The sequence below is a fragment of the Squalius cephalus genome, assembly GCF_949319135.1.
Source record: "Squalius cephalus genome assembly, chromosome: 13".
Classification (NCBI taxonomy): Eukaryota; Metazoa; Chordata; class Actinopteri; order Cypriniformes; family Leuciscidae; genus Squalius; species Squalius cephalus.
The window spans coordinates 27,630,529-27,643,212 of NC_137134.1; the positions used below are offsets into that span (position 1 = coordinate 27,630,529).

At 35.0% G+C, this 12,684-nt stretch overlaps 2 protein-coding genes across 2 annotated transcripts in view; one reads left to right on the forward strand and one right to left on the reverse strand.

Moving 5' to 3' along the window:
- LOC307169806 (muscle M-line assembly protein unc-89) overlaps positions 1-12,684 on the forward strand; it is a 536,691-nt gene that overhangs the window by 305,747 nt on the left and 218,260 nt on the right. Inside the window, exons 7-10 of the mRNA XM_079890622.1 lie at positions 3,715-4,059; positions 4,952-5,080; positions 7,196-7,492; positions 10,045-10,353. Of these exons, the coding sequence (XP_079746748.1) occupies positions 3,715-4,059; positions 4,952-5,080; positions 7,196-7,492; positions 10,045-10,353 (1,080 nt within the window). The remainder of the gene's footprint in view (positions 1-3,714; positions 4,060-4,951; positions 5,081-7,195; positions 7,493-10,044; positions 10,354-12,684) is intronic.
- LOC307169833 (transposable element Tcb1 transposase) overlaps positions 1-12,684 on the reverse strand; it is a 148,506-nt gene that overhangs the window by 30,744 nt on the left and 105,078 nt on the right. The gene's annotated exons all lie outside the window — the stretch shown is intronic.

Below are 12,684 nucleotides of genomic sequence, written 5' to 3' on the forward strand. Positions count from 1 at the left end.
TACTGGCTGAATGTTTTGTGCCCAAGATTTAATTAGATTGCTTTAAAAAAGTATGAATAAATTTCTCTCTGGTTTTGTTTGGCAGCTGTAGTAAAAAAAAAAAAAAAAAAGACTAAGACTAAATTTGAACTGGTAAGATGAATCTGAGCTTAATAATTGGCCTAGATAGCACACCGATAATAACATTTAATTTACCACATTACAATAGCCCCTTTAGTTATTGCTATCATTAAAAAAAAAAAAAAACACTTGTAGGTTTAAATTTCTAAATACTTTATTATGTCTTTCAATTCAAACACATTTAACAAAATTATGCAAATGGTCATTTTCTTTAAAGACATAATATTTTCCCCCAATTATTATTCCTTATTTTTCCTTCTACTTTTTTTCTTTCCTTTTATGATAATACCCACCAACACGTAAAAAATACATAATTAGAACAATAACCAATAAGAAATTAGACACTTTTACATATGAAAAAAAAAAAGTAATTCTAAGTATTGTAAATAAGTATAACTCATCTTTATTAAGTGGCATCCTATATCCAAAACTACATTTTGTATCTTTATTATATTTAGTTTCATAAAAATTTCTTGCCTGAATTACTTCTCTTAATTTTTTTAAAAATATAAAATATATAAAAGTATAAAATATATGAGTGTAATGAGCTATAAGTTCACCGCTACTTATCCAACATCCTAAAGATAAATTATTATAGTTATTTTGGTTATCTTTCGGGTGTTATAAAATTTCGCATATTAATTTTCCAAGCAAAATGTATATTTTAGTCAGAACTATTGCGCTCCTAATTGCCGCGCAGCAGCGCTCGTTCAATGTGAAGTTTAGCAGCAAAATGGACATATTTGCACGACTTTATAACATTTACAGATGGATAATATACCTGTGAAATGTAAGTTATGCACTATGTAATAAATAGACTTAATCAAAATACTCTAGACATCATAAAACCTTCCCCCTTTCCCCTGTTGTCATCAGCCCTCAAACCAGTTCTCTTCAAAGACCGTTATCACCTCTGCTCTCCTGAACGATCTCAGCAAGAGACTGTGTCTGCAACCCTTAAAAGACAGCACAGCAGACCAGATGGCACTAGCCATTTGGTTAAAGACTATAGAGATAAACTTCCAATACACAAAGGACATTTACTCCATTCTTACCCACAAACTTTCCCAAATGTTTATAGTATTTCTCCTGTGTTTTATGCGTGTCCCTATGTTTTATTAGCCTAATTATGATTCTTTAGTTATGTTAGAGTAACTTCAAATGTTGATATCCAAAGATGATGTATCACTGCTTTAGTGTCTTCAAATCCCCTCAAAATAATCTCCTTTTGATTTTATAATCAATGTTGTACAATAGGCTATGATAAATTGCATCATAATATTTTTAACATACTTTTGTGTAAAAGCACAACTGCACAAATTCTCATGCCACCATGAACATGCAAATAGGGATAAGATGGAACAGAGACTTTCTCCTGGTCATCTTAGATTGGTCACCTCACCAAATGGGTGTGAACTGATAGGACCTTTAAGAGTGTCTGATTAGGTCAGATCTTTGCTCAATCTCTTTTGAGACGTCTCCTTTCTCCTTCCGGCAACTTTATCTTCAAGTTAACTTCTTTGAATTCAACGTGGACCACCCCAATAACCCAAAGAAGCGCACTCTTGGCAAAATCATCAAGAATCTCTTGAACCTCCTTCATTTGGACTTGTTCAGCAACTTAAGTAAATGCAAGTACCTGTTCGCTGCCTTTAGATGCGTTCCTAAGGTATTGTGCCCTTTAAAGTGACCCTGATTCTCTGATGTTTCTCGTAGGTTGTGGTTAACTGATTATAATCTTGCCATTCTCTTTTCTTCTCTCTCCATTTCTTCACTTTTCTTTACTTTCCTGATTCTGTATACAATCTTTGCTCAGTTTAGTTGTGAGTGTGTGTGTGTAGCCAACTGTAGTTTCATTTATTAAACCATTATATCCACGCTTTATTGTCTCTGTTTGCCACTCACAAAAATATCGAAGTCACTTAAACATTTTGATCTAGCGATACCGATGCTATTACCCTGCTAGTACTTTATTTACTTTAGTTGGAAAAGGTTATTCTTTCTTGGCCATGAAGATAATTTATTTCCTAGAATTTATGATTGATTATGCTTTCTGTTCATTGGAAGAACTCATTAAATAAGTGTACTATTAATTCTGCTACAGTCAGTTCTAAAAATAATTAAAATATTTATAATGAATTATAATCCCTTAAAATTAATTATATATATATCTTTTGAGCTAATTTGCTACAGCTAAGAAAAACTCCATGTTTCAAACACATAAAACAGCACAAACTATGGTTATTCCTGTGGTGGATCGATTTGATCCATGATCGACCTCTAGGGCTGCTTAAGAAACGCGTGCACACGCAATTACTAGATAAACCTGGATCAAATTAGCGGTATTGCGTGAACTTTAATGACCTTTTATGAAGCCGCTTTAGCCCTGACTTATTTATTAGATTAATTCAAGTCAGGTGTTGGAGTTTAATCCCCGCTTTTCTTAGCGTCTTTTATGAAACAGCCCTCAGCAGTGTTATATGAGTTTAATCTCTGAGAAACTGTTTCTGTTTGTTCTGCAGGAGTGTTTGATGTTGATGCAGATGAAGTGAAGACAGTGCCAGTGATGGAGGGAGAATCTGTCACTCTAAACACTGATCTTACTGAAATACAGGGAATTAATCTGATTCTGTGGAGGTTTGGAGATAATGGTTCCACTATCGCTCAAATTGATGGAGAGGATATCTCATATCCCCATCTCACTGAGATATTCGGAGGCAGACTGCATCCGGATCAACAGACTGGATCTCTGACCATCAAGAACATGAGAATCAAACACTCTGGACTTTACAAACTACAGATCAACTCTGGGACCCCACGTATTACATTCAGGGTTTCTGTCTATGGTGAGGATATATATATATGTTTTAATATCTTTGGAATTTTTTAAATAGAGTTCTTTTAAAGTTTCTTGTTTTTTTTATTACTTAAATTGACATTCAGTGCAGCCACCAAATGTATTTATACTGTGTTCAGCAGTAGTTCACAATATCTCAGTAATGTTCTGAATATCATCATGACTGTGGTGGTTAGGCTGCAGGTGATCACATGATGGCATGACCGTGAGCGTGATTTTATTTATTTATTTTAGAATTTCACACATTTCACACAATATGGCCAGATTTTTTTTATTTTCATTCCACAAGTAAAGAATCAATTGATGTATAGAATTAGGAATGTGCTGTGATACTAACAGTGAAATGTTCATGTGTTGTGATATGAAATAAGACGGCCTCATCATACATACGTGCCTTACATTACACAATTTATCCAGATATTATTAGATAACTCCACCAAAAGCTCCAACATAAGTCAAGGCAGAATCAGTCATTCTGTAGAATTCTGAATTATAATTGATACAAACAATGAAATGTTCCTGTGCTGTGTATGAAATAAGATGCCTCGTGGCCAATCAAATTAGTCAACCAGATTTTAGTCAACGGTTGCACATGTTAAACTGATTACTTTTATCAATCTGCATATGAATTATGCATTAACTATAAGATAAACTAATCAACTGTTAAACTTGATATGCTAGTGCCAGTAATAGTGTTCAGTATGTTTAATTTCTGTATGTAAATATTTTTCTTTTAGAGTCTCCGTCAGTGATTGATGCTGGTAAAGCTGAAACGAAGAGTGCGTCAGTGATGGAGGGAGATTCTGTCACTCTTCAGACTGATGTTACTGAACTACATGGAGATGAGCTGATAGTGTGGAGGTTTGGAGATAAAGGAAAACTCATAGCTAAATGTGATATAGAGGCAAAGAGCTCACCAATATATGATACTGGTGAGAGATTCAGAGACAGACTGAAGCTGGATGAGAAGACTGGATCTCTGACCATCACAAACAGCAGAACCACAGACTCAAGAGTTTATACATTGAAGATCAGCAGCAGCAAACAGACGTTATACAAGAAATTCAGTGTTATTATCAGTGGTGAGTAACTCAAGTCTTATGAATTAATGATTATTTATCAGTTGTCTAATAATTCAGATTAATGACATTAAAGGATTCAAATCACGAGGAACCAAACTCTCCTTTAAAACAAACCAATACTGAAACATAACCAAAACATTCAGAGTTCATAACTTCTTCCCCAAACCTTTTATTATCTAAAAGAGCTTGGCTTTGTATTACATTACTGACACCTGGGAACAGATCTGTGATTACAATAGCAATATTAACATTTTAATAGTTAAATCTACATCACTGTTTTTAATGTTTATATGTATTTATCACATTCATAAACATTAATATCTACTTACCAAATCTAAGTGCCATCAAGTGCTGATGATTTTAGTGTGTGTTATAGATCAGACACATTCACACTAATGTCTGTCTTTATCATTACAGTATCAGATCTTCACTCAGGTTATATAGTGTTGATGTTTATAGTGTGTGTTATAGATCAGACACACTCACACTAATGTCTGTCTTTATCATTACAGTATCAGATCTTCACTCTGGTTATATAGTGCTGATGTTTATAGTGTGTGTTATAGATCAGACACATTCACACTAATGTCTGTCTTTATCATTACAGTATCAGATCTACACTCAGGTTATATAGTGCTGATGTTTATAGTGTGTGTAATAGATCAGACACATTCACACTAATGTCTGTCTTTATCATTACAGTATCAGATCTACACTCAGGTTATATAGTGCTGATGTTTATAGTGTGTGTAATAGATCAGACACATTCACACTAATGTCTGTCTTCATCATTACAGTATCAGATCTTCACTCAGGTTATATAGTGCTGATGTTTATAGTGTGTGTTATAGATCAGACACATTCACACTAATGTCTGTCTTTATCATTACAGCACCAGAACCACCTCTGTCTTCAGGTGCTAAAGCAGGGATTGTAGTTGGTGTTCTGCTGCTGCTGGTGTTTGCAGCCGCAGCTTTTGGTGTTTATCTCCTCAAGATCCCTAAACGACAAAAACAAACAAGTAAGTATTACACTTAATACAGCAATAGAAAAAATATTTATTTTATTGTATTACAGTAGAGTTGAAATGTATAATATGATTTTTTACAGTCAATATTTATACTTTTTACCAGCTCTACTTCTGATTGATTTGGTGCAATAATTAATGAAGTGTGTGATTGACCAGTAATGAGCTGAATTACATTAATAAACTAATTACTGAATCTCTGTCTGTTTAAAATGGTAAATTTAAGATCAGTTTTTGATTATGTCTGTTTGTGTAAAGCTGGAAGCTTGCGCTATTATTTTGAACCAACAATCAGAAACAAAAAGCAGTTGACGGATGAAGGATGATGTGCATAATTCAGTTATATATCTGACTCCAAAATGATTAATCTGACTCCATTAAAGTTGTTGTTATTCTTTAACCTCTTATTCTTTTAAGGTAAATGTCTTACTTAGAACTGATAGGAAAGTGTAGGATTTAACCTGAACGTTTAGATAACGAAAGTTATAATCACTTTAGCTTTCAACATTTCAGTGTAAAAGGAAAGATTCTTAAAGCCTTTAAAGCAGGCAAAATTATTTATTAAGATACACGTTTAAATAAACGGTAGAATGGAACAACTTACTGTATAGAAAACTTAGTTGTAACAAATAATGCAATGCTGTGCAGGCTGTGAAAGCCTTTCATGTAGTAAGAGGCATAGTTACATATTAGAACCCACTAGTAAATAAACAGTATGTAGTTGAAAGCAAATGCAGTACTGTATGTCCTGTGAAGCGAATGGTACAGACGTGTCTTTGAGGTGCAAACGACTCTGTCTCTCCCGACAAAACCATCCTGTGCCTGGAGTGTCCCAACAGTCCTCAATCAGCATATTGATGAAACCCTTGCACTAGATAGGCATTAGCATACTGGGATGATGAAGGCCATTGAGCCATGTTTAATTCATGTCTACTTTTAAAAGGATTTCTGAAGTACTAGGGCAGTAAAGAGTTCTACCCATATTCGCTCAGCCCTACATTTATTTATGTACTTTTGTTCTTCTGATATTAAGGTTGGGAAATGTATCAGAAACTGGCATAAAAAAAGTCCTGCTGTCCTTTTTCTGTCATATTGAGTTTTATCTGGACTGTCTGATATCTTCATAGCCGCCTCACAGCTGTATTTGTGTTTGTGTCATTGTGTGTGGCTTCATTCACCTTATTCATATAAACATCTTTCCCCAGATTTCACAAACAATTTTTAAGTCTAGTCCCAGACTAAATGCATGTTTGAGTGAAAGCAACTTGCACTGAGATATCTTATATGTCAGTGCCATGGTTTTATCTCAAGATTGCACACCAGTAATGTTTTTTTTTCTTAGGCGCATTTATAAAAGCTACTTAACCTAATTGAACTAAGGCCTAATCCTGGCTTAATCTAAACCCTGTCTGTGAAACCTGGCCATAGAATATTAATCAGAAACTCAGAACTAAAAACCAAGCAAATTAGTGTTATTCATTCCTATAAAAGGACAGTTTATTCTAAAATATAAATTCTGTCATAATTTTCCCACCTTTATGGCATTGCAAACGCTGACTCCAGTGGTTTAACCTAAATTTTCTGAAGCGATATGATACTCGTCTGTAATGTGTATTCATGCTACAAAGTCTGTTCTCGTGTCAACACAACATGTTAGCGTTGTGATGCTCTTGTGAACGCGCGTTGGTAAATTGTTGTGTTTTTTTATTTTTTCCATGTTGAGGTTAAACCACTGGAGTCACATGGATAACTTTAATGATGTCTTTACTACCTTTCTGGGGCTTGAAAGTGGTATTTGCGTAGACTGTCAATGGAGGGACAGAAAGCTCAAATATTTCATTAAAGTAATCTTCATTTGTGTTATGGGTTTGGAATTACTTGAGGGTGAGTAATTAATGACAGAATTTAATTTTTAGGTGAACTATCCCTTTAAACAATTAATTTAACACATGCAACATTATTGCTAATTGTTGCAGATCAAGTAGAAGTCATCCACATGAAAGTGATTATTAGAAAGCACATGAAGAATCACACAGTATTCTCTCAGTCCTTCAGTTCACTCACTTATAATCTCCTTTTTCTCTATTTCTGTGGTGCTGTGACATGTAGTGGAGACCGTGATGGAGGGAGAATCTGTCACTTTAAAACCTGTCACTGAAATAAACAAAGGTGATCAGATACAGTTGATCAAGACGTCTGGAGATAAAGACACTCTCATAGCTGAAATCAAAGGAGGGAGAGAAGAGATCATTCCCGATGGGAGATTCAAAGACAGATTAAAGGTGGATAAGAAGACTGGATCTTTCACCATTACAGACATCAGAACTGAAGACGCTGGACTCTATAAAATACTGATCAGAAGATGCATAAGGACCTTGTATGAAGAATTCTACATTTCTGTCACTGGTGAGTCGTTCCAGTCAATGTAATAATGGTCACATTCTTCCTCATTCTTTCAGTTTTTCTAAAGGTAATTCAGCTCAACGGCGTAATTCAGCTTCCCATCAGTTTCCTTAGATCATTTCAGTCTTTTTTAATAAACCATTTTAACACACTCCATTGATCACACAAACAGCACAACAGTTTCTAGACGGTATTGATTGAAGAGACAGAACACAAGAACTATGATGGTTTTCTGGTGTATTTAATGTTCACAGAAGCAGATCATCTCTGACACAAAAAAAAAAAAGCAAGTTACTGTAAATCTGCATAAACCATGTTATGTCTTCTTTCTTCCTTGGAGTTGCCTTTATATTTCATATTTAGTTTAATGCATTAAGTAATGTTAATATGCTAGACATGTATAAACATATTTGTAAATGATTATTGAACTTGATTAATAAATGATATAATATTCCTAGGTCAAGTTTCCTAATTAATGTTGACAAATATAGCTTTATGTAAAATACTATTCTAACATTCATATTAGTTATATTTATATTATTTTGAATACCAAAATTAATATAACTAATCTCTTTATACATTTAAGCAAATTCAATTAATATTCAACTGTTTGACATGAAACGCAAGTGAAAATATTATGAGACCTAAACATCATTGATTCTAGCGTGTCACGCATGTTTGAGCTTCTGTTGAACATGATACGCTCAGATTGATGTGCGTTGATCAGTGTTGTGAATAGAGGTCTAAATTTACATTTACATGTACAGTATGCATTTGGCAGACACTTTTATCCAAAGCGACTTACATTGCATTTCAAAGTACACATTTTTTACATTCTCAGTTCTTGCTTTCCTTGGGCAACGAACCCATGACTTTGGCATTGCAAGCGCCAACGCTCTACTGTTTGAGCCACAGGAAAATTTAATTGGTTGAAAGATGCACTTAACTGTTGATCTGTTAACTTTTTGAACAAATTACGATTAGCAAGAGACAGATTTGACCATTGATCCTCATGTTGTTTCTTTATAGCCACCACCACCACCATTCAAAAGTTTGATTTAAAAAAAAAAAAAAAAAAAAAAAAATATATATATATATATATATATATATATATATATATATATATATATATATATATATATATATATATATATATATATATATATATATATATATATATATATATATATATATATATAATACTTGTATTCAGCAAGGATGCATTAAATTAATCAAAAGTGACAGTAAATACATTTTTAATTTTCACGGTGTGGTTCTGGAGTGGAGAATGAATGGAGCAGAGGCAAAGATCTAATCACAGCATTTATTGAAACAATCCAGATGAAGGTAAACCAGACAATCCTAAATGAGTGATTAAAAACCATAAACAGGACAGATTTATTAATATACCAAAGATAACGACTGACCACAACAGACTGAATCAGAGGGCTATTTAAACACAGGATACTGATCAGTTAAACTAAACTAGTGCAGGACTGATCGGAAACCACTGAAACAAAAACTACAAGAGAAAACGTGAAGTGATTCAGGACACATCAAAATACGAGCCCTTAAACAAAAACAGAGAATATTTAGCAATAGAGAAATAACTGTTCTTCTGAACTTTCTATTTATAAATGAATCCTGAAAAAAAATCATCACTGTTTAAATAGCAGCACAACTCTTTCCAACATTAATAATAATCAGAAATGTTTCTTGAGCAGCAAATATTATAATGATTTCTGAAGGATCATGTGACACTGAAGACTGGAGTAATGATGCTGAAAATTTAGGAATAAATTACATAGTTTAAAATTAAATTAACAATATACAGTTTATAAATTAAACAGTGATTTTAAATTGTAAAAAAATTTCACAGTATTACACAAATCTTACATCAAAAACAGTAACAGTAGTGTTTAACAGTAGTGTAGCCTATATACAATAAATAATAGATAAAACATGTCTTTCCATAAATAAAACAATATATATATTGTTTGTTTGTTTGTTTTCTTTTTTTTATGTTGTTTATGTTTTTGAAAGGAGTCTCTTCTCACCAAGGCTGCATTTATTTGATCAAAAATAGTAACACTGAGAAATATTATTACAATGTTAAATAACTGTTTATAGTATTGAATTATAGACCTAAATGAACAATTGTATAAGGTTTGGTTCTTTTCTTGTCAACCTTGTTGAAAATCAGTTTACTTTTTTGGGGGGTTTTGCCATTTACGGCTATCTGAACTAATATTAAAAATGTATAATTTGAAAAATTTGATATATTATAATTTGATACATTTATTAAAAGATTAATAAATGCACTGGGAAGAACTGTTTATTCACGCTAACTATGGCAGTAACTAAAATTAACACATGCAACCTTATTGTGAATTGTTATTCATAATTTAGTTTTAAAAGGCATCTGCGTGAAGAACTGATTATTACAGTAGATGTGAAGAATAACACAGTATATCCTCAGTGTTTCTGACATCATCTGCAAACTCACTTATATTCTCCTATTTTTTTCTGTTTTTTTGTGCTCCTGTGACATGAAGTGAAGACAGTGTCAGTGACGGAGGGAGAGGATGTCACTCTAAATACTGATGTTCCTGAACTACACAGAGATGATCTCATAGAGTGGAGATTTGGAGATAGACGGCTTCTCATAGCTGAAATCAGAGGAGGGAGAGTTTTTATATATGACGCTGGTCTTGATGAGAGATTCCTGGACAGACTGAAGCTGGACAAGAAGACTGGATCTCTGACCATCATGAACACCAGAAACGCGGACACTGGACTTTATGAACTAAAGATCAGCCAAGACAATAAAATCAAACAGAAGAAGTTCAGTGTCACTGTCTGTGGTGAGTAGTTTACATTTAACATCTTTATTCTTTTAATTTAATATTTTAATGTAGATGATGTAGTTGTGAAGAGCTTATTTCAGGTTGTCCTTCTCCTTATTGGGGAGTTTATGTCCTCACAAAGCAGGTAAAATCTGCGTCTGCCACATCACTCGTTCGTCTGCCTGAATGTGACGTCTGCATTTGCTGCAAGGGTGTTTCCAGCACATTCCACACACTTATTCATTAGGGCCCGAGCACCGATGGTGTGAGGACCCTCTTGGAATTGCTCTGTTTATTATTATTATTATTATTAGGGCCCAAGCCCTGAAAGGGCGAAGGCCCTATTGTTTCCGGTAGGATTATTTATTATTATTATTATTATTATTATTTTTCTGTCAACCTTTCGGGCACTTTTGGGGCCTTTAACATGCTCGAAAACTCTTGAAATTTTGCACACAGGTCAGAACCTGCGGCCATCAGGGCCGGGCTGAAGCTGGTACCCGGGCGTGGCAGGGGGGCTCAACAGCGCCCCCTTGAACGGGGTCCGGAAACTTGGTCCATAAATCAGATACGCTTGCATGTAATAATATGAAACTCAATACACATATAGATCTCATCGGGCCAAACAACTTTCGTACTTTTACTTTTTACGCCAGCCCAACAGGAAGTCGGCTATTATGGGTTGTTTGAAAACGCATGCTGTGGAATTTAATGTACTCCTCCTAGGGAACTCATTCATTCGCCTCCAAACTCAGTCAGCATGAAGTCAAGACATTGAGGATGCTAAATTGCGGACGGATTTTTGATATCTCGAACGGTTTGGCCGTGGCGAGGACACGAATTTATGGCGAATAATGGAAACAGGAAGTGTGTTATAACTTCTGCATACATTAACTGATCTTGATTAAACTTCAGCAGTGTGTTCGTTGTAAGAGGCCGATCACATGGATGTGACTATTGTGAGTCAAAGTTATAGCGCCACCAACTGGCAGCAGGAAGTGTGTCACTTTCAAAATGCTTTGAAATCACCCTCTTATTTTTACCCGATTTGCTTCAAACTTTATGTGTATAATGTAGACACACGGCAGATGTAGACCTGTGAAAGGTTTATTGATATCTTAAATACTGTTGCCGTGGCAACGCATCAAACTTTAATATTCTTTTCAGATGCTTTTGAGTCTCTTAACATACTTGAAATTGGATGAAATTCGACAGACACATCACATTTATTATCCAGTAGACATGTGCAAAGTTTCAGAAACGGGCGTGGTGAGGGGCTCAGTAGCGCCACCTTTAGTCAAAAATGGGAGCTTAGTTTTAAGTAGAGTCACAAAAATCGTTATGTATATTGTTCTCATCAAGCCGGACAACTTTCTAATTTATAGTCATAAGCTGTGACCAACAGGAAGTGAGATATTTTGGTTTGAATGTGATTTTTTGGAGAATTCTCTCCCTCTCTCTCTCTGCCTCTGCGTCTCTGTGTGTGTGAGGGGTGGGGGGATTTGTCTTTTGAGTGAGATTTGTTTAAAATTCCTGTTTTTCAAGGTTTCAGGGTCTTTTGGGGCCTTTAACGTGCTCGAAAACTCTTGAAACTTTGCACACAGGTCAGAACCCGCGGCCATCAGGGCCGGGCTGAAGCTGGTACCCGGGCGTGGCAGGGGGGCTCAACAGCGCCCCCTGGAACGGGATCCGAACACTTGTCCATAAATCAAACACACTTGCATGTAATGATATGAAACTCGGTACACATATAGATCTCATCGGGCCGAACAACTTTCGTGCTCTAAATTTTATGCCAGCCCAACAGGAAGTCAGCAATTATGGGTTGTTTGGAGAACGCTTGCTGTGGAATTTGAAACACTTCTCCTAGAGAATTAATTAAATCGCCACCAAACTCGGTGTGCATGAAGTCAAGACATTGAGGATGCTAAATTGCGGACGGATTTTTGATATCTCAAACGGTTTGGCCGTGGCGAGGACACGAATTTATGGCGAGAAAAGAGAAACACGAAGTGTTATAACTTCTGCACACATTAACTGATCTTGATGAAACTTCAGCAGTGTGTTCGTGGTAAGAGGCCGATCAGATGGATGTGACTATTGTGAGTCAAAGTTATAGCGCCACCAACTGGCAGCAGGAAGTGTGTCACTTTCAAAATGTTTTTGACAAAAGTGGGGGGGTTAGTTTTACCCACAATTACAAAAATCAGTACGTATATTGGTCTCATCGAGCCGGACAACTTTCTAATTGACAGTTATTAGCTACGACCAACAGGGTGTCAGATATTTTGGTCTGAATATGGATTTTTTGTTAAATCAGCCTCTGAGTTTTTAGTTACTCCTCCTAAA